General features: G+C 42.1%; 1 protein-coding gene across 4 annotated transcripts in view; it reads right to left on the reverse strand.

The window, feature by feature from the left end:
- The window catches only part of CD101 (CD101 molecule), a 36730-nt gene extending 16302 nt beyond the window's left edge, over positions 1-20428 (reverse strand). For 2 of the 4 annotated variants that reach the window (XR_013348969.1, XM_077842704.1), the window contains exons 1-6: positions 19198-20427; positions 11102-11482; positions 9410-9826; positions 5303-5689; positions 1305-1673; positions 12-416 (exon numbers count right to left, since the gene is read on the reverse strand). Coding sequence is in view for 3 of the 4 variants with exons in the window: in XM_077842704.1 (XP_077698830.1) it covers positions 12-416; positions 1305-1673; positions 5303-5689; positions 9410-9826; positions 11102-11482; positions 19198-19240 (2002 nt within the window). In the remaining variant the exon portion in view is untranslated. Of the gene's footprint in view, positions 1-11; positions 417-1304; positions 1674-5302; positions 5690-9409; positions 9827-10770; positions 10926-11101; positions 11483-19197 lie in introns of those variants that run through there. The other 2 variants (XM_077842705.1, XM_077842706.1) reach the window with 2 other exon arrangements.
- Positions 20429-20744: the final 316 nt, after the last annotated feature.

Consider the following 20744-nt stretch of genomic DNA (forward strand, 5'->3'; position numbering starts at 1 on the left):
GTGGTGTTTACCTGGTAAACTGACGGCTATCATCAGTGAGTGAGAGATAGCAGAAGCCCTTGCGGGGCTGCCTGTGCAGAGGGAATTTCTGACGTAGACTTCTACTTGACACTGATAAACTCCTGCTTCCTCCTCGGTGGCATCATGGACTAGGAGTTGGGAATGAAATGATGACTGTAGAACCTTTGTCTTCTTTTGGAACTGAGATAGGAAATCCTCCCACTCAATAGTGCCATTATGGGTGATTCGAACTAGTGGATGAAAGACTTGAGATGTCGCAGGCTGGAACTGCCACGTCACAGTGAGGAGCATCCCGAGGTTGGGGTAGTCAGCCTCCACTATGCAGGACAGGCCAAAGGTGTGGGCTAATTCCACTTGGGGTTGACGGCTCATCAGCTTAACACGTAAACTCGACTCTGGGGGCAGAAAAAAGTGGGAAAGACAATTTCCAATATGTTTATCGGGTCTAAGTTTTCCTACTCACCCCCTCTTCAACATTGAACGATGCATTGGGAACATCAGATATTTGGGGGGTATAAGTTGACTCACGGTCCAATCTGTCCTGAATTCTGTCTCTAATTTTTCTTTTTAAGAAAAAAAAAAAGATTTTACTTATTTATTCATGAGAGACACAAAGAGAGGCAGAGACACAGGCAGAGGGAGAAGCAGACTGCGGGGAGCCCGATGTGAGACTTGATTCCAGGACCCTGGGATCACGCCCTGAGCCAAAGGCAGACACTCAACTGCTGAACCACCCAGGCATCCCGGCCCTCAATGTTTCAAAGGTGATCCTCTTCTAAGAGCATCCTCAGCAATGACAACAAACAGGCTCTGTTTCCCCAGCCTGCTGCTTAGGCAGCTACTACTGAGTGGGTGGGGCACTCGCCACCTCTGTGGCTGCCCCCCCTCACCCCCCAATTCTACTCATGGGCTCAGTGTCGCTCTTTTGCATAGGCTCAAAGAGACTTTGCAATCTCAGGGCTGCAGCTACAGAAGCCCGGATGTAAGAGGCTCAGGGGCACTGGGCACAGGTCCTCTCTAAATCTACTTCAAGTCAGAGGCTTTTGTGTTCAGCTTTGAATATCACCTACAAGTGGCACCCTACAGATGATCCTTATCAAGGTAAGTAAACTTTAGAGATTAGTTGACAGATGCAGCAGCCAGAGACTGTGCCCTGTGTCCTGGGGTGTACATGCCACAATTCGGGGTTTCATGATGACACACAATCAAATTCCACTGCATCCCACTGCAAAGGAAGGTACCAATGATATGCAAGTTTAGAATAGGATTTCTTTGACACCTACCCAGAGATTTGACAGTGACTGCCAACTTCTGAGTCCAGCTCCAATCTCTGGCCAGGTTCTGGGTGCTCTCAGACACCCTGCACTCATACACACCACTGTCTGTGATGGTGGTGGAGCTGATCTCTAGCTGGAATGTGGCCCAGTCTATTTTCTCCAGCCTTGCGTGGCCCTTGGAGGAGGGACCCAGCTGCACGGTGCCATCCTGCCGCATGCCAGCCACAAACTCTTGCTGCGTCCGGCCTTGTGGGAAGTGCCACCATTCCACGGACAAGAGACTCTCAGCTCCATCTGCCTTGCAGAGAAGGGTTAATGCCTCTCCTTCCCACACTGCTTGCAGCTTGCTCTTGGTAAATAAGACCACATTCCTTGCTGTGGATTACATTTGAGAGGAGAAAAAAAGTATTTCAAGTAAATGAACATTTTTCTAAAACACGGTGATATCTCTTTAATTAGGACTTGACTAGTTTGTGATAAATCAGATCAGGCTGTTTTACTGCTGGACCACCCCCAGAAAAGAGATTTGCTTAACACTTACCTAGTGGAAACAGGGAAGCAGAAGGATATCAGAAGAACTTATTTATACCTAAACAATTTATAATTTGGCCTATTTTTAGTGATTTGTTAAATCAGCCTTTCATTATGAACATCTAGTTGGGACATCTGGTAATATTTTGTTAGATGAGTTAGGGTGGGTGTACAAGCCTGAGAGTAAGGAAGCAGCATTTATTTAAATTTTTAGGTTTTTGGAATTTTGTCTTTCACAGTTTGAATTGATGTTCCTCTCCCTACTTATCTTTCCTTAACTAGTAAGTGCTTTGAACAGGGAGGAGTATTGGTAATTAGATTTTTGTTCAAAACTACCAATTGCGCCTGGCTGGCTCAGTCCTTAGAGCATCTTGATCTCAGAGTCATGAGTTTGAGCTCCACGTTGGTTGTAGAGTTTATTTAAAACAACAATAACAACAACATCAAATAAAATACTACCATTAAAAACAATTACTTGGTGGAAAATATTACCTATAGACAGATAGATAGTAATATATAGATATATTACTCTTTCAAATCACATATTCATATATATAAAATACATATTTATAAACATATATATATGGACAGCCCAGGTGGCAGCAGTTTAGTGCCGCCTTCAGCCTGGGGTGTGATGCTGGAGACCTGAGATTAAGTCCCACGTTGGGCTCCCTGCGTCCAGCCTGCTTCTCCCTCTGCCTGTGTCTCTGCCTCTCTCTCTCTCTCTCTCTCTCTGTGCATGTCTCTCATAAATAAATAAAATCTTTAAAAAATATATGTGTGTGTGTGTGTGTGTGTGTGTGTGTGTGTATTTGGTTGATGGGAGATCCTTCTTATATCTGAACTATAATGTTAAGCTACAAAATAAAAATCTGGCTCTCAGATGGGAAATGCAAGACACATAGAAGTGCAAATATTCATTCAACAGATACTTCCTGTGTAAGCCTTTGTCCTGGGTGCTCTGTGGGCAAAGCAAAGACACCTCAGTAACTCATGCATCTTAGGTTTAAGGCCAAGGTCCTGGGTGTCAGAATTTATTTTGGGCAATACTGTTGTCCTCCATGACCCTTGATTTTCTTTCCTGAATATTATGAAGGTAATAACAGCACCCGCTTTATTGCATTGTTGGGACAACTAAAAGTAGTACATGCAAAAGGGCTTAGCTTGGCTGGAAAGGGAAAGAACCAGTAAAGGGTGGCTATTAGTACTGGTTGTAATGATAGGCACTTAGTGAAAGTGAAGTAGTTCAAAGACAAAAGAGAGAAAACAAAATCGAATTGGGATGAGAAATCTAAATAGGATCTAAATGAATTTGCAAATTGTTCTCCCCTGCTGAGGAAGGAGTCCTATCTTCTGCTTTATGTGTATATGTATATAAGTTACAAAGGCAGAATGAAGGTCAATGTCCAGAAATAAGTTTAACGTATGTATTTAATATTTTAAAATATTTAATAACACTATTAAATAATTAAATAATAATTCTTTAAATAATACTTAATATATATTTTATATATGCTATGTATATGTATATGCAAAACTGCTTCCAAATTTTGGGTATTGGAGGCAGGATTATACTTAAGTTTTTTTCTTTTCTTTTTTTTTGTTTAATATTTATTTATTTATTTATTTATTTATTTATTTATTTATTTATTTATTTATGATAGTCACAGAGAGAGAGAGAGAGGCAGAGACACAGGCAGAGGGAGAAGCAGGCTCCATGCACCGGGAGCCCAATGTGGGATTCGATCCTGGGTCTCCAGGGTCGCACCCTGGGCCAAAGGCAGGCGCCAAACTGCTGCGCCACCCAGGGATCCCAGTTTTTTTCAAGTTAAAAATAGACTCATAACTGAAGTTTAGAAAATAAAGAGGAAATTATTACTCATAATCTCACTACTTGAATATAAACCATTATGGTTAGTTTCAACTAACATCAATCTTTTTTTTTTAAGAAAAAAATGAGGTTTCCTTAGTTCATTACAGTCATTACTGCCTCTTGATAAGAAGTAATACACTTATCAAGTATGTATAAGTTACACACTCACAGTGGTAGTGAGTACCCCCTTCTGTTTAAAATATTCATAAAATATGAATTTCATGATAAAACTCTGCTCATACTTTGGTTTGACTTTCAAAACTGAATGCTCACAAGAATCCTTAATAAATTTGCTAATAACTTTCTCTGTTTCTACATATTAGTCCCAGTTTGGACTCCAGCCTATGCAAAGAACTATTTTTAGGTTTGGAAGACCACACTACTGATAGGCTTACGATCTGTGCAACACAAAAAACACTTTTACATCCGTTTGGCACAAATTCCCATATGCTGAATTTAAGAAAGTTTTACAGATATGTTTCAGCAGAGGTTGAGATGAATGAAGCAGAGATTTAGCTCTGTGTAAATATGTAAACCCACCCACATAGTTCTTCCTGGATCCTAGAAAGTTAGACCAAATGTTTAGTGTGAAAACGAACACCAACACACTTCCTGGCTTGTGTGTCTTCATTGCTAGCAAATGAGGTGACAGAGAAGAACATGAAAGGGAAATTTATCCATCTTTGAAGATGCCTCCAATGGGCAAGTGAAACAAGGATATCTATATTTTTAGTTGGGTTTTGTTTTGTGCTTTTGGGCAATTAATCTTTCTAGACTTTGAATATAATACCTAGCCCAGAGCATCCTAATATTAGTTGTAGATTTGTTTGTTTTCTCTTCACACCAAAAGCACTGAGTGTTCAAACATATTTAAGATCATTCAACCTTCACAAACTTGAAATGAGAGCCCAGTGGCCTTCCACTTTCATGCCTACAGTTACACAGACCCATTTGGAGAGGCATATCACATTACAGCAAAATGCAGGGAATAGAGTCTGCTTGCTTTCATTTGCCTCTTCATTTCTTGTTTTGAGTCATGCTTTGATACAGAATTAAGACATACTATCATCCCCTGTATCAGGTTAAGATAATAGAGGATGGAAAAAGGCATCTGAGAGATGTTTGGGGGGCAGTGAGGCATAATGTAGGTGTCTAATCCCCAGGAAGGAGGCAAAGTGTCATTCTCACGTACTCATATCACATGGACAACAAAGAGAAGACAGAGGGTTTCATTAATACACGTGTTTCCTGCTTGAAGAAAAACCCAATGTACAAAAATGAGGACTAATCGCAAATAAGAATCTGAGATAGCAAGAAGGGATTTAAGGACAATCTAACTGTACATCATTATTTCATAGTTGAGGCAGCTGAGATTTAAAGAAGTTAAGTATTGGGCCTGCGGTCACAGCCCACTTAAGGACCCAGGAATAAGACTCAGGTCTTCAGCTAGTTTGGTCGCTTTTCTCTATCCCACCTCAAAGTGATCCAGCTGACACCTGACTCTTCAGGAGAAGTCCACTGTGTCCATGGAGGCATCCTGTACTCACAAAGGAGGGAAGCTGAGAGCAGTCCGGTCATATCTTGTTCTGACTTCACGTACCTGCTGGCTTCCTCAGATGCACACGGGTATCTGGTGACTGCTTGCTCTGAAGCACCTGCCAGGAACCCATCTGAGCTCTTGCCATCTCTGCCACAGTACATCTGTAGGCGCCTTCATCCTCCGGGCCCACAGAGAAGATCTTGAGAGAGAAAGCCTTGGGGCTTAACTTTGAAACCTGGAGTTGTCCTTGAATTGCTCTCTCTTTGTAGCCTCTCTTCAGGTCCAGAACACCCCCAGCATCCATGCGGGCCACCTCTTTACCATTGAAGAACCAAACGCCCTGAAGCTGTGGGTCCCAGCCACCACCTACTACCAGGCAGACCAGTTCTAAGGATTTCCCTGCAGTAAACGTGCTCTCAGCGGAAATGTTGACTTGAAAATCTTTCACTAGGAAACAAAAGCAACACAGGTATTTAGAGAAGCCACAGCATCTGTCCTTTCAGAACCACAGAGAGATAATACCCCCTGTAAGGACAGTAGAGGGATTGAATTTCATGCGGGAGTTTAGCTCTGAGGAGTAGCTCAACCAAAGAAATACCTAGAATCAAAAATGTCCTTGATTATTCTTTAAATCATTCAGAAAGAACAGCGTATAGCTTTCTGAATGCAATCCTTTAAGCAAGATGTATACATAGAAGTCTGAAGTATAATGTATCTTTTTTTAATAAAAAATATAAAATATTTTATAATATGTTGAATTGCTATAAATTATTATTTCTTTGCTCTCTTTTCTTGGCTAAGACTATCTAGTGGAATTTTCCTAAGTGAAAGTAGATGTGATGTATAACAAGTCCTCAGCTAACATAACACTTCACAATAAAAAGCTGGAAGCTTTTCCTCTAAGATCAGGAAAAGACAAAGATGTCCTCTCTTACCACTTCTATCTGACATAGTACTGGAAGCCGTAACCAGAGCAATTAGTTAGGGGAAAAAAATAAAGGGCATTCAAGTCAGAAAAATGAAGTAAAATTATCTGCTTGCAGATGATGTGATCTTATATATAGAAATCCCGAAAGACTTCACCAAAAAACTCTTAAAACTAATGATACTAGTAAAGTTGCAGGACACAAAGTCAACATACAAAAAAAAAAAAAAAGTCAGCTGCATTTCTATATACTAGCAACAAAATATGGGAATAAGACATTATGAAAACAATCTATACAGATGGCCAACAGACACATGAAAAGATGTAAAACACCCCTCATCTTCAGGGAAATGTAAGTCAAAACCATAATCAGATATCACCTCACACCTGTCAGAATGGCTATTCTCCAAAAGACAAGAAATAAAAAGTGTTGGAGAGGATGTGGCAACAAGGGAACACTTTTACACTGCTACTAAGAATGTAAATTGGTGCAGCCAATATTGAAAACAGTATAGAGATTTCTCAAAATAAATAAATAAATAACTAAATAAAAATAGGGTACCTGAATGGCTCAGTATGTTAAGTGGCCAACTCTTGGTTTCTGCTCAGGGTTGTGAGACAGAGTCCCATATTGGAGTCTGCTTGTCCCTTTCTCTCCCCACTCTGTTCCTCTTCCTATATGTGTGCATGCTCTCTCTCTCTCCTAAATAAATAAAATCTTTAAAAAAATTAAAAATAGAACTACCATATGATCCAGCTATTCCATTTCTGGGTATTTATCCAAAGAACACAAAAACACCAAGAAGATATATGCACCCCTATGCTCACTGCAGCATTATTTATAATAGTCAACATATGGAAATAATGTAAGTGTCCATCAAAGGATGAATGGAGAAAGAAAATGTGGTATATATATAGATATGTGTATATATACACACACACACACACACAAACACACACACATAAAGGAATACTACTTGGCCATAAAAAAGAAGGAAATCTTGCCATTTGCAACAACATGGATGGGCCTCGAGGGTATTATTCTAAGTGAAATAAATCAAAGAAAGACAAATACCATATGATTTCACTTATATGTGGACTCTAAAAACCAAAACAAATGAACAAACAAAACAAAAATAAATTCATAGAGACATAGAACAGACTGGTGGTTCCCAGAGGGGAAGGTGGCTGGGGAATGGGCAAAATGGGTGAAGGGGCTCAACTGTATGGTGATGGGTTGTAATTAGACTTATGGTGGTGATCACTTGTAGTGTATCAAATATCGAATTATAATGTTGCACACCTGAAACTTGTATAATGTCATAAACTAATTTTATCTCAATAAAAAAACTCATTTGCAATAATGTCCAAAAGAAGAAAATACTTAGAAATAAATTTAACCAAGGAGGTGAAAGACACTGAAAACTGTAAAATATTGATGAAAGAAATTAAAGAAGATACAAATAAATGGAAAGATATCCCATGTTCATGGGTTAGAAGAATTAATAACGTGTTGGTGAGAACGTGGAGGATGTGCACAGTTTACTATACAAACTGTGTGGTGTTTCCTCAAGAATTAAAAATAGAACTACCATATAATCCAGCAATCCCACTTCCGGGTAGATACCTAAAGGAAGTGAAATGAGGATCTCAAAGAGATATCTGCATTCCCATGTTTATTATTCATGATAGCAAAGATATGAAAACAACCTAAGGGTCCACTGGTGAATAGGTGAATGTAGAAAATGTGGTATATGCACACTGAAATATTATTCAGCTATGAGAGAAAAGAAATCCTGCCATTTCAACATCATGGATCACCCTGAAGGACATTAGGCTAAGTGAAATAAGCCAGACACAGAAAGACAAATACTGTAGGAACTCACTTATATGTGGCATCTAAGACTGCTGAACTCATAAAAGTAGAGTGTAGAATTGTGGTTGCCAGGATTAGGGGGAGGGGGGAGGGGGAGATATTGATCAGAGGGTACAGAGTTTCCATTACGCAAGGTGAGTTCTATAGATCTAACGTATAGCATGGTGACTACAGTTAATAATACTGTGTTTCATTCTTGAAATTTGCTGAGAATAGAAATCTTAACTGTTCTCGCCATACGTACAAGCACACACCCACTACACACAAAAAATAACTATGTGAAAAAAAAATAACTATGTGAGATGATGGATATGTTCATTAGCTTGATTGTGGTAATCATTGCAAAATGCCTATGTATATCAAAACATTATGTGCACCTTAAATATATAGAATTTTTGTGAAATAAATAAGTAAGAATAAATGAAGACTGTTTTAAATAAAAATTGTTCTCATGATCCCAGAGTCCTGGGATCAAGCTCCAGATCAGGCTCCCTGCTCAGTGGGGAGCTCTCCCTCTGCCTGCCACTCCCCCTGCTTGTGCTCTCTGTCAAATAAATAAAATAGGAAAGAAGAAAGAAAGAAGAAAGAAAGAAAGAAAGAAAGAAAGAAAGAAAGAAAGAAAGAAAGAAAGAAAGAAAGAAAGAATCTTCAATGATCTATCAATGGATCACTGCTTTTAGCATGGAAATATATGGTTTTTGCAACCTCTTCCTATTGGACCATAGCCCGTGTAGAGAAACCAGGAATGGCAGCTGAGGCTTCCCACTTGCTTTGATGAAAATGCCAATGGATCATGAAAAGTAACACCATCCCAAGCAGGAAATGGGGTCAGGTGGAAGGAAATCCCGGCAGTAAGACAAAGTTCCACATTAGCAACTGGAGCTACTCTGAGGCCTGGGTGTCTGTGGTGTGGGCGCTTTGGAGAGACACACCTGCTTGGAGCAGCAGCTCTACCTCTCACCAGCATTTTTGCATGTCTGAGGCTCAGGTTCCTTGTTTTAAAAATGGGGAGTTGACCACTTGCCCTATAGAGCAAGGACTTAAAATTAGGTAATATAGATAAAGTAGATAAAGCAGATAAAGTGCTTACACAGGGCTCAGCAAGGAGGATAACAAAACATTTTCATGCATGACTTGTGGAATCTCTAACCATTCAGAAGATCTTATCCCATAGGAAACCTGCTGTGGACAGGCCTGAAACCAAATGTCCCTCTTCTTACTTATGCTTCCCAGATGCCAAAACCAAAATGTATTCAAACTTCCTAAATGTCTTTTTTAGACACAACAAAAGATTAGAAAAAACCCAAAAGATATCCCATAAACACCCACCATCAATATAGTATGAATTGCTTGAGAAGATCCTTACCTGTGGGTTGGATTCTCAGAGCTGTTTGAGCTGTCTGCTTTCTCGTGATTAAAGTCCAGGTTTCATCTGGATCCTGAATCCACTCAGTTGCCTCACAGAACAGCTGACCTTGATCTGAGGGCTGGAGCCTCCCTATGGAGAGCCTGAAGGTAGTGACTCCAAGCTTGTTGAGCAGTATATCACCAGCCGCAAACCTCTCTGTATATGAGGGCCCAGGGATCAACGTGAAATCTTTGGAGAGGGAAATAATCTTGGTAGTTTGGCTTCTTTCTCCATCCTGCGTCACGTACCAGGTGACAGAGAGGTGAGTGTGCTGAGCTGTGGCTTTGGATGCTTCACAGGTAAGTTCCAATGATTCACCCTCCTCCTTATTAAAAGTCTGGGAACTCATGGTGGCAGAGAGGGTATCTGGAATAACTGGAAACAAAGGAATGATAACTGACTGGCCCAATAACCTGTCAGATAAGCCTCCTTGGATAAGGATGGCGCCCTGACCCACCGTCCGTAAAGCACATACTTTTAGTTGCTCTTCAACCAGCCATATGCTTTCCCTACCACCAAGAGGAATGTTGGCATCTGTATACATAGTCCATGGGACTTGGCAAAACTAATGGCTCAGTGGTGTATTGACCCTGACTTTACATTTTTAGCATAGGTTGTGACCAATTTAGCTGTTCAGACACAGAGTATTTAAAAGGGAAGAGCACTGGGAGCTAGAAGACCTAGATTCTGATCCTAAATCTGTCCCTACTTGACTACAGGAATTGGAGCAAGTCACTTCACTTCCTTACACCTTAACCTGATTCTTTGTAAAATTCTGCAATAATCCCTTACAATCTGCCATTCAGAGCCAAAATGCAGCCCTCACCAAAGTTTTGACAACCATCCTACTACCATCTCATTGTGTTCTTCCTCCAAGCCCAAGCTTATGGGAAGGCAGCACTTAGATTCAATCAGTAAGTATTTATTAAGCAGCTACTCAGGGCTAGCCACTGTGCTTGGGGCTGAGATAACTGTTCTCATGTTCTCCTAACTGTTCTCCTTGGGGTGAAGTAGGAGTCATGTAAGTAGCCAAATACCACATCAACCGGGTGAGCGCTAATAATAGCAATGTGAATAGAGGATCAAGAGGAAACAAAGAGGGGGAATATGCACTGAGACCATCTGGACAGATTTCACAGAAGTAAAACCTAAACTGGGTGCAAGTATAGGTAGGAGTTGGCTAGACTGAGAAAGAGGTGCTAAGATATTCTAGGCAAGGGGACAAAATGCTAACTACAAAGATTATGACCCTCTCTCTCCATGTAAATATGTTGGACATTACTAGTTTGTGGATAATCATTTCCAAGCAAGTGACTTACCACTGATCATATTACCAAGTTCACGTTCTGCCTCCAGAAGAGATGACATGGGGAGAACTCCCAGAGTTTTGTCTGATGTTGCTACGATCACCCCGTGGCTAGCTGTGGACAGGCCTAGACCACACACACCATCTAAATTCCCAGGGCAAAGGTGACTGGAAAGATGAACATTTAGAGAATGGGAGATACCGATTTGTGCCCCATCTGCAACATATCCAGAGGGCGATGAGGGCTCTCTTGCCAAAGCAAGGACACGACGGAAAGCCACGTCACACTGCAAGGCGTTGGGGTGGGGGGGACACTGGCAAGAACAGGGGGGCAGGCAGCTTACCAATTAGCTTTGTCTTGGCGCTGTAATTGCCGTAGTATCTTTCATCTGTGTTTGGCGTGTGACACTCATACTCGCCAGAATCCTTCAACTGGAGCTTTGCGATGTGCAAGAAGACCGAGTTGCCCCGGACCCTCTCCACATAGATCCCCTTGCTTCTCACCCGCTGCGCATACACTGCATAAGAGAAGGTGGCATCCACGGTGCTCACGATCTGGACTTCTTGGGTCGGGGCTTTGGGCAGGTAAACAGACCACTGGAAATGCTGCTCAGAAGGGCCCTGGTAGCCAGTTACGTTGCAGCCAATGCTGATGGGGTAGCCCTCAGCCCGGTACAGCGGTCCTCTCTGGATGGTTACCTCTCTCTGGCCAAGGCTGAGCTTAGCTTGCAAAGAGGAAAGAGAGAAAGGGGAATCAAAAGAGATTTGCGTTCCAGTCCCCAGTGTGCCCCCCTTCTGCAGCTCCCTGTATTAAGAGTTCTAGTAAATGAGATCACAGGTTATTAGCTATGATTGACTCGAATGTTCGATGTCTCCTTCAGGCTGAGGCACGGTGGGATCGCTTGATGAATTCACTGCTCTTTTAGGACTTGAACTTCTGTAATAATTCCTAGCCTCTTAGGTTAGCTTCAACAGTATTAGAGCTATTACACCTGCTAATACTTAGCGCCCGGTGTTGTCTAAGGGCACTTATTTGAAAGTCAATACTACATAAGGAAATTCACCTTTTATGTTATTTTCTAGGACAATTCAGCAAATTCCTGGGTACCTGTCAGACAGTTCTCTCAGAGATTGCGGAGAAGACAAATCTACCCACTGCCTCTGATGCTGCGCTTTCTTTGTCTTGCTAGTTGGCTGGAACTATTTGTAGCTCCTGGCCAGGTCTAAATGCAGGACTAGCTAAAATTAGCATCCAGAGAGACAGCAGCACTTCCTTTCTATACCATGGAGGGTTTTTTGTTTTGTCATTTTTCTTCAAGAGCCACCACAGCTTTATCGAAAAGCTTTGTAAAAGCCAGCCAGTCAAGTCCACCAGGATCTGGCCTCAGAGTCCCTTTCAGTTCTTCTCTGACTGAAAGTTTTCAGTTGGGATTGCTCTGGACTGTCTCCTGTTGAGACAAATCTCAAGCATCAGGCTTAAAGGAGAAAACATGATCAAATTGGCAACATTTTCTTTGAAGTGTATGTGTTCAAAATCAAGCAGCTTGCAGAAATGGAAAGGCATGTGTTTATGGATCCGGCTGATATAAGAGACTAGTTTGTGCCACAGAAAGAACAAAGAGCAAATAACAGAGATGCCAAAGGGTGAGCCCAATCTCTCACTAGGGGCCTGGGGCCCAGTGGAAGGGGAAGAGGACGAGAAAGACATCAGAAGAGTCCTCCCCCCACCCCCCCGCCCCGCCAGGGAGCAACTGCTGGTATTGTGGAATGAACAGAATAGAACTCATAAGAAGGTAGGGAAGAAGCAGGATATCTGCTGACTTTTGCAAACCCACAAGAACAGCAAGTAAAGGAGAGTAGAGGGGGAAAAAAAGGGAGAAAAAGGAAAAATGATGTTACAGAGACCATAAGGTGGGGGATGGGAATTTTGGAATGGAAAAAATTCTGATAGAAGGGGGGCCTACAACATATGGGGAGAAAGGATGAGTGGTCATCTGAGGCAACCCACTAAAACTGGCCTATTGAATGTTTAATGCAAAACTGAAAAACATCCCACCAACCACACACATTTCCAATAATAATTCAAATACGCCAACTGATTCATACATCCCAGTTAATGCGATGTAATTATATTATGCTCTTCTAATACTGAGGCACATATAGGAAAAATGTATAGGAAATGTATAGGAAAAATGTAACTTATTACTTACCAAACAATTATCCAACAGAGGCAACTGAAAACATTTTCGGCAACGCTGGTTAGACTCAGATATATATCTTAGAGAACTGTGTGCACTGTGCACCAAGCTATGTATGAAAGAATACCCACAACAGCACCGTTCATCATATCCCCCATCTTGAGACTGCTTGTATGTCCATCAGCAGAACAAACTGTGGCACATCCATAAAATGAAATATTACACAGAAATGAAAGTGGATCACAACTGTTTGTAACGTGGATGACTGTGTTGAAAGCAGTATATGGAGAATCTTTTTGACGATATGTAGAATGATTCCAGTCCTTTATAAATATTTAAATACAGGCACAACCACACTGCATTATTTAATAAATACAAACATAAAATCACTTAAAAAAAGAAGAAAAGCTAGGAAGTGGTTATCATGGGAGTCAGGACAGTGATTGTGCATCAGGGGGGAGGGTTGTAATCTGGATGGGGCACACAGCACAGTGGGTGGGTGCTTCTCGGGTCCTAGCAATGTTCTATTTCTTGACCTGGATAGTGACTACATGGTTCTTACTTTTTTTACTTATTTGCTAATCTCCATGTTTATGTTTTATTACCTTTTCCTTTGTGTTATATTCCACAATAAAAATGTTTATAGAAATATGGTTTCTGAGGTACCACTAACCTATTTCTAAGGGTACGTGACCACAATGCTATTTTGGTGGCTAGGCAACACTTGTTCAACATCTTACATAACTTTAAAAGATAGGTACCACATGTGAAACATTTTATCGTGAAAACTAGCACTCCATTTTCTACTGCTTTATTTGCCAATTTGATAAATATTTATTCAACAACTTGTATTTCTGATGCTTCAGAAACTAAGACGTGAAAATGAGCTTGGGATAGTCTTTGACTTCATGATTTTAACATTTTAGTAAGGCAGGATGATGGTCATATCTCCATGTCAGGGAGATTATAAAAGTGCTTTAAGGAATCTGAGGGAAGGAGAGACTGCACTTTTAGGGGAGGGAAACACAAAAGGTTTATGGAAGAGACAGGCAGGATGAGAAGTGGAATTTGGAGCATCAGAAAAATTACGATGATTTAAGTGGGGCAACTTCATGACATGATTATATGGCTAGGAATCAAAAGACCTGTTTAGCAATTAGGGAGTGATAAACTGGATTAGGGGAAGGGTTACATGAAGATGAATAGAAGGAGGTAAGGCTGGATAGGAATTTGGGGCCCAAACCATGAAGTCATGTTTAAAATTTGGACTTGACTAATTGGGCGATGGGGAATCCACTGTAAGTGTTGGAAAAGTCTTAGGAAAATTAATGTGACAGAAAACCATTGTAGCCCAGGAGAGAAATGATGACCATAATCGGAATGCAAAGAGCCACCATCGAGATAAAATCTAGAGTTTTTCAGGGTCTCAGATGCTTGGAAGTAGTAGAAGGGGTGGATGGAGAAAGGGAAGGCGGGAAGAAATAAAAAATGATGGCAGGTTTTGTGAGGCTGACTGAGAGAATAATGATATTGTTAACAGAAATAAGGATATTATGGGGCACCTGGGGGGCTCAATCAGGTAAGTGGCCAACTCTTGCTTTCAGTTCAGGTCATGATCTCAGAGTCGAGAGATGGAGTCTGCATTGGGCTTGGAGTCTGCTTGGGATTCTCTCCCTCTCCCTCTGCCCCTCCACCCTCGCACTCACTCTCTAAATAAATAAATATATAAATAAATACAATCTCATTAAAAAAAAAAAGAAAGAAGGGTATCAGGAAGAGACTGCTGTGTTCAAGGGTGAGGGAGAAGATACTGCATTTGCTTTTGAAAATACTAAATTTGAATACCATAAACAGGAAAGACAGCCAGCAAACACTGGGAAATAATATTTTTTAAAAAGTATATATATAGGGCAGCCCCGGTGGCGCAGTGGTTTAGCGCCGCCTACAGCCCGGGGTGTGATCCTGGAGACCCAGGATCGAGTCCCACATCGGGCTTCCTGCATGGAGCCTTCTTCTCCCTCTGCCTGTGTCTCTGCCTCTCTTCGCTCTCTCTGAATGAATAAATAAATAAATCTTTTTTAAAAAGTATATATATATATATATATATATATATATATATATATATATATATACTTTCAAGTCTAGTCAACCCTTTGAAAATCTCTATGGCCTAATCCTTTTTAAGAATTCTGTGATAGTCCCACATTTAGCAATGTCAAACTTGTAATTGGTTGAGCTGGTCTTGAACCTAAATCTGCAAATGTGAAATCCCTGGCTGTCTCCATTGTTTCTCACTGCTTCCTCTGAGCACCTTTTTATAACCACAGAGGGTTCTGGGCCATGGGTGTGGATTAGGTCAGTTCCAGTGCTGGGCAGTGTTAGGGAATACAAGGGGGAAGGCTAAAGAGAGATTATGAGAGGGTCTCTGTATTTAGGGGCTAGGATAAGGAACACCCAGAAAGAAGAGCAAGGGAGATAGGAGAGTGGCCAGGACACAGGTGCGTAGAAGCCAAAGGAGGAAAAATGTTCCACAGAAGGGCTTGTCTGTTTGCTGGACGCTGCTATGAGGGTAAGGACCCAAAGGCAGGGGGGACGGTTCTTTCAGCTTGATGAGGAGGATATCGGAGGAGATCTTTGAAAAGAGGTTTCAAAAGACCAGAAGCAGAGGATTTCAAGGATAAGAAGTGACTGTAGGAGGGGTGAACGACTCCAAGAAGTTTTGTGGAAATGGGAAACAGAATAGGGTGGCAGATGGCAAGAGGAGCTGAGAGGGGAGATGTGGATGACAACAGGATAAAGAACGGAGGAAAGTCCTAGTAGAGGCATGAGGTCAAGAACAGGATGGGGAAGGTACTGCTTCCTCAGAGAAGTAAAGCAACAGTGTGGAAGTTTCATAGGTATTTTTGGTGTGGAAAGGAATGGTTGACAGAGATCAATTCAAAAGGCTATGCATTGGGACTATATGCTGAAGCATCTTTTGTCAAGATATTCCCTATGGGATATGTTGTACCTATCTCTCCTCCTCCTAAGAAGTAAAATAATTCAGAGGACTGTTCTGTTGCTTTTCTTCCAGTGGACAGAGGGTTAGAGATCTCTGCACAGCAGCTCAAATTCTCACTGACTGATGGACACAATGCTGGGCACCTACACACCATACCAGGGCCACACTTTTCTCGGGTGGTACTGGCTTTTTTTCTTTTCTTTTTTTTTTCTTTAAAGATTTTATTTATTTATTCATGAGAGACACAGAGAGAGGCAGAGACATAGGCTGAGGGAGAAGCAGGCTCTGTGCAGAGAGCCCAATGCAGGACTCGATCCTAGGACCCCGGGAACACGAGCTGAACCGAAGGCAGATGCTTAACCACTGAGCCACCCAAGCATCTCAATAGTTGCCAAATTTACTGTTATATTATTTAAATGGAAGCTGTTAAGGTTGGATGATATAAAATGGCCCATAACTGACCTTTCTTGATCCACAAAAATAGCAACTTCGGATCATTCCATCTCATACAAAACCTACCTGGAGAACTACAGACATAACAAGCAACATCTCTTTCTTTACACTTACAAAATCCCTATGCCCTTGAAGGCTGAGAGAGCTTCTAACCAAAAACATTTTCTTCTACGAATACAGTCATGGTAAAATTAAAAAAAAAAAAAATCGGTCCCCCCTAGCACCCTCTCACATTAGTGGTTTTTACATATAGGGCAGCTAGTCAGCGTGAGGGGTGACAGATCCAGATCAGGAAGGCAAAGCTGAGGCCTAAGTCCAAGAGCTCATTTACCCATAATATTAACCTCTTCCAGCACCATGTTCTAGCAAAATTAATCAGTCTTTATGTTTATTTAAAAAAAATTGGGATCCCTGGGTGGCGCAGCAGTTTGGCGCCTGCCTTTGGCCCAGGGCACGATCCTGGAGACCCGGGATCAAATCCCACGTCGGGCTTCTGGTGCATGGAGCCTGCTTCTCCCTCTGCCTGTGTCTCTGCCTCTCTCTCTCTCCCTGTGTGATTATCATAAATAAATAAAAATTTAAAAAAAATTAACAAAGTACACCTTTGCTAAACAATGTAACCCATCAATTGATCAGCATTTAAGTTCCTCCCTTATTTATAATTTCCCTCCATGTTTGTAAGGAAAGACAGCAGGCTTCCAAAGTCCTTTCAAGTCACTTCCTGATTTATGAGCTCTTCACATAAAAACTGTGGTTCTATACAAAATTAGTGCTTTAGGGTGAGTCAGAACCTAGAAGAAATAAATACATGCCTCAGTTTGGATAATTGTTTATGTGGGTTAAGGAAAAGCTTCCAGCTTTCTTTTTTTGAACCTGGTTACAACTTGCCTTCACCCAAGCCTTCTAGCCTGCTCACCAGAATTAAAAAAAAAAAAGAGAGAGAGAGACTTTGCAGTGTCTGATTTATTGCACAATACACCCTGCTTTCCCCTATACACAAGCCAAACACACAGTCCAAATACACAAAACACGTGCACTTAAGAATCATATTCAAAGAAAAAAAGAAAGACAGGAAGAAAGAAAGAGGAAGAAAGAAAAAGAAAGAGAGAAAGAAAGAGAGAGACAGACAGACTCACACTCAATAGTGAACAGGACAAATAGGAATGTACCAGCCAGTGAAGATCCCACCAATCCTCCAGGCCATCAGTGCTTGCCAAGCCAGTCTGGTGGGCATCCCTCACCCAGCAACTAACCAGTCCTCCTAACTAACCCTGCAGGCCACTTCTCACCCTATCAGGCCCTAGATCGGATCCTTATCTCACATGATCTAATGTCTGCTGAGACACAAGCCCAGTTCAATTCGAGCCAATGTTGGGCTGGAGGCTGTCGCCTCTTTAGCGTTAGCCACAGCTCTGGCCACGCTGATGATAAATTCATTTAGTTCCCCTACCTTTCCCGTCACTTGAGTCCCCACACCGATTCAATTTAGTCTTGACAGAAGTTTTTTTTTTTTTTTTTAAGATTTTTTATTTATTTATTCAGAGAGAGAGAGGCAGAGACACAGGCAGAGGGAGAAACAGGCTCCATGCAGGGAGCCCGACATGGGACTCGATCTCGGGTCTCCAGGATGACACCCTGGGCTGCAGGCGGTGCTAAACCGCTGCGCCACCGGGGCTGCCCTTGACAGAAGTTCTTAACCTGAGCCACACACGGGATTAAAAGGCCCATAAATTCGAGGGGAATTTATGGCTCATAAATGTAGAGGGGAAACCCCCCCCCCTACATCTTTATTTTTCATTAGTCTTAATGAAAATTTAGTATTTCCTTCAGTCCTGATTGTGGACAAAAAGCCATAGGTATTTTCACATCACACTATAGTTGTTGCAGATATCTTGAAATATGATTCATATCCCTTATTCCCTGGAAGTTTGGTGGTTAACAGACCACGTCTAGATCTTGTTATGGAATTTGTAAAGAAGCAAATAAATGACTACATCACTATTTAAAACTATTTTGATGATTGCATTCCAGTATGATGGATTTCCCCTATAATCCCATGCATTTTATTTTAGGCATTTAAAAAATTATTCTAAGGTGGGATCCATAGTCCTCACCAGATGCTAAGGCGTGCACAGCACCAAAACAGTACCTGCTACTTGCTCTGGAACAATTCCATTTCTAGCCCAGGCCATGTGTTCTCCTGTCTACCTCCAAATCTCCCCTTCCTCCACCCTGCTCCTGGGCCAGCTAAGACCCCTCTGGATGCCCTTTAGCAGAGTCCGGCAAATCTTCTTGGCCCTTCTCAATCCCTCAAGCTGATTCGCAATTCAGCTCCCAGGGAGATCCAGAACCTTCTGTTAGCTTAACCTAAAACTACTAAGGGCTCTCAGAACTTTCCCTTCCATCCAGCCACATCCTCAAGGCAAACACATCAGACAAAACACAAGGTCACCTCTCAGGCTGGGGAGCTGAGCCCTCACTGGTGCCAGGGATGGGTTAGCCCAGGGAGATAAGGTTGAGGCAGGGCCAGCAAAACTGGCAGATCTAGCAACACACATCTGTAAAAATCCATGGGTTCACAGACTCAACCAAGCATTGCACCACCCTAGAACTCAAGGATGCCGAGGTAAACCATGCAACTTCTATCAGAAAGTCAAAAATTATTGCCGACACCAGAGATGAGTGGCATAGTTTTTCCTGTAAATACCAAATTGTCCTGCTCTGCCACCCAACAGCCTCCTGTTGACTAGCTCCTGGGATAAGAGACAGGCAGAATGATGACACTTACTCAGAAAAAGAAAGAAAGATGCCACACGTGGGATGTGTGCCATTTGGGCCAGGACAGACCTTTCCTTGTGGTGTCACTGAAGTTGCTCAGACACTGAGCGGCAAAAGCTGTGTTCTTGCTACAAATGCAAAGAGGAAGCAGTAGTGTGGTTTTCAGTGCACTGGGAAACACAGACAGCTTGCAAAGAGAAAAACCATTTGCATCATATGGTTCTTGGCTAATCACTTGAATGTGAGTGAGAAAAGTGAGTGATCTTCATGGGTAAGTGTGTACAGACAAATAAGAAAAGATGGGCCTTGTCTAGGCTAAGTATGTATCATTTGATAATCATGAGGAAATGAAGGTAAACCAAATAAATAGAAAATCAAGCAGTAACATTCTCTTCTTAGCCCTTACCTCTCCTTCCCTCTTGGGAGAGAGAACTATGAAATGTAAGAAGGGCCCCTGGAAAACACAAAACGTGGCAGACACGAGGAGATGGTAATGGTGACTGTCTCTGGAGCCAGGCTGCCTGGGTTTGCATGCAGATCCTATTTTTAATTGCTGCGTGATCTTAGAAAAGTTATTAACCCTCATCTGTAAAATGGAGATACTAAGAGGATGCATCCCCATCAGACTGCTGTGTGAGTTGAATGAATGAATGAATGCAAAGCACTTAGAACAGTACCTGGTGGGACACCTGGGTGGCTCAGCACTTAAATATCTGCCTTCGGCTCAGGGCGTGATCCTGGAGTCCCAGGATTGAGTCCCACATCGGGCTCCCTCCATGGAGCCTGCTTCTCCCTCTGTGTCTCTGCCTCTCTCTGTCTTTCATTAATAAATAAAATCTTTAAAAAAAAAAAAAAGAATGGTACCTGGTACATAGTAAGTGCTCAGTGAATGTCAGCTGCCATCATGTGACATTTAAGTGAGTCTTCCCCTGTCCAAGATGGGCCTGGCACCATGAATGGCGAGTAGATGCCTAAATATAACAGTTGGGACTGAACCCCAGCCAACTTAATTCTATCTAATCCTGGAAGACAAGATCATACCAGGAGGGGTTCAATGAAGACATTGGTTCCCTAGGTCAAGGCTACATCTAGATAGGTCAGTAATAAACTGGTGTGCTTCAGGCCACCGTTTCAGGCCGATTCCTGCTCCATCCATCCATTCACCAATTTTTTAGTACTTCTATATGCTGGGTGCTTGGGTAAGTTCTGCACATATGAAGATGTCAGCAACCCAGTCCTTGTTCTCAGGAAACTTCCACTTAATCAGCGAATCACAATGCAATGTTGCAAAGACAGTCATCAAGGCAGTCCCTGAAGGAAGTGGGAAAAAGTGGGTGGGCAAGAGGGAAGACCAGGCTGGGCTGGTCTAGGCCAAATGAGACAACTAGGGAAGAAGGGGGTGGGGAAGTACAGCTGAGGAAGAAGCAGCCTAGCGTGGATAATGATGCACTAGCCATGCTCTCCTGTTGGAATACAGTTTGGGGCTGGTATGAAAGGAGCAGGGTCCATAGAGGTAGGCTGGGGCAGATCTTACTAGGCCATGCATGCCAGACCTAG

Source organism: Canis aureus, chromosome 12 (assembly GCF_053574225.1).
Source record: "Canis aureus isolate CA01 chromosome 12, VMU_Caureus_v.1.0, whole genome shotgun sequence".
NCBI classification, from domain to species: Eukaryota; Metazoa; Chordata; class Mammalia; order Carnivora; family Canidae; genus Canis; species Canis aureus.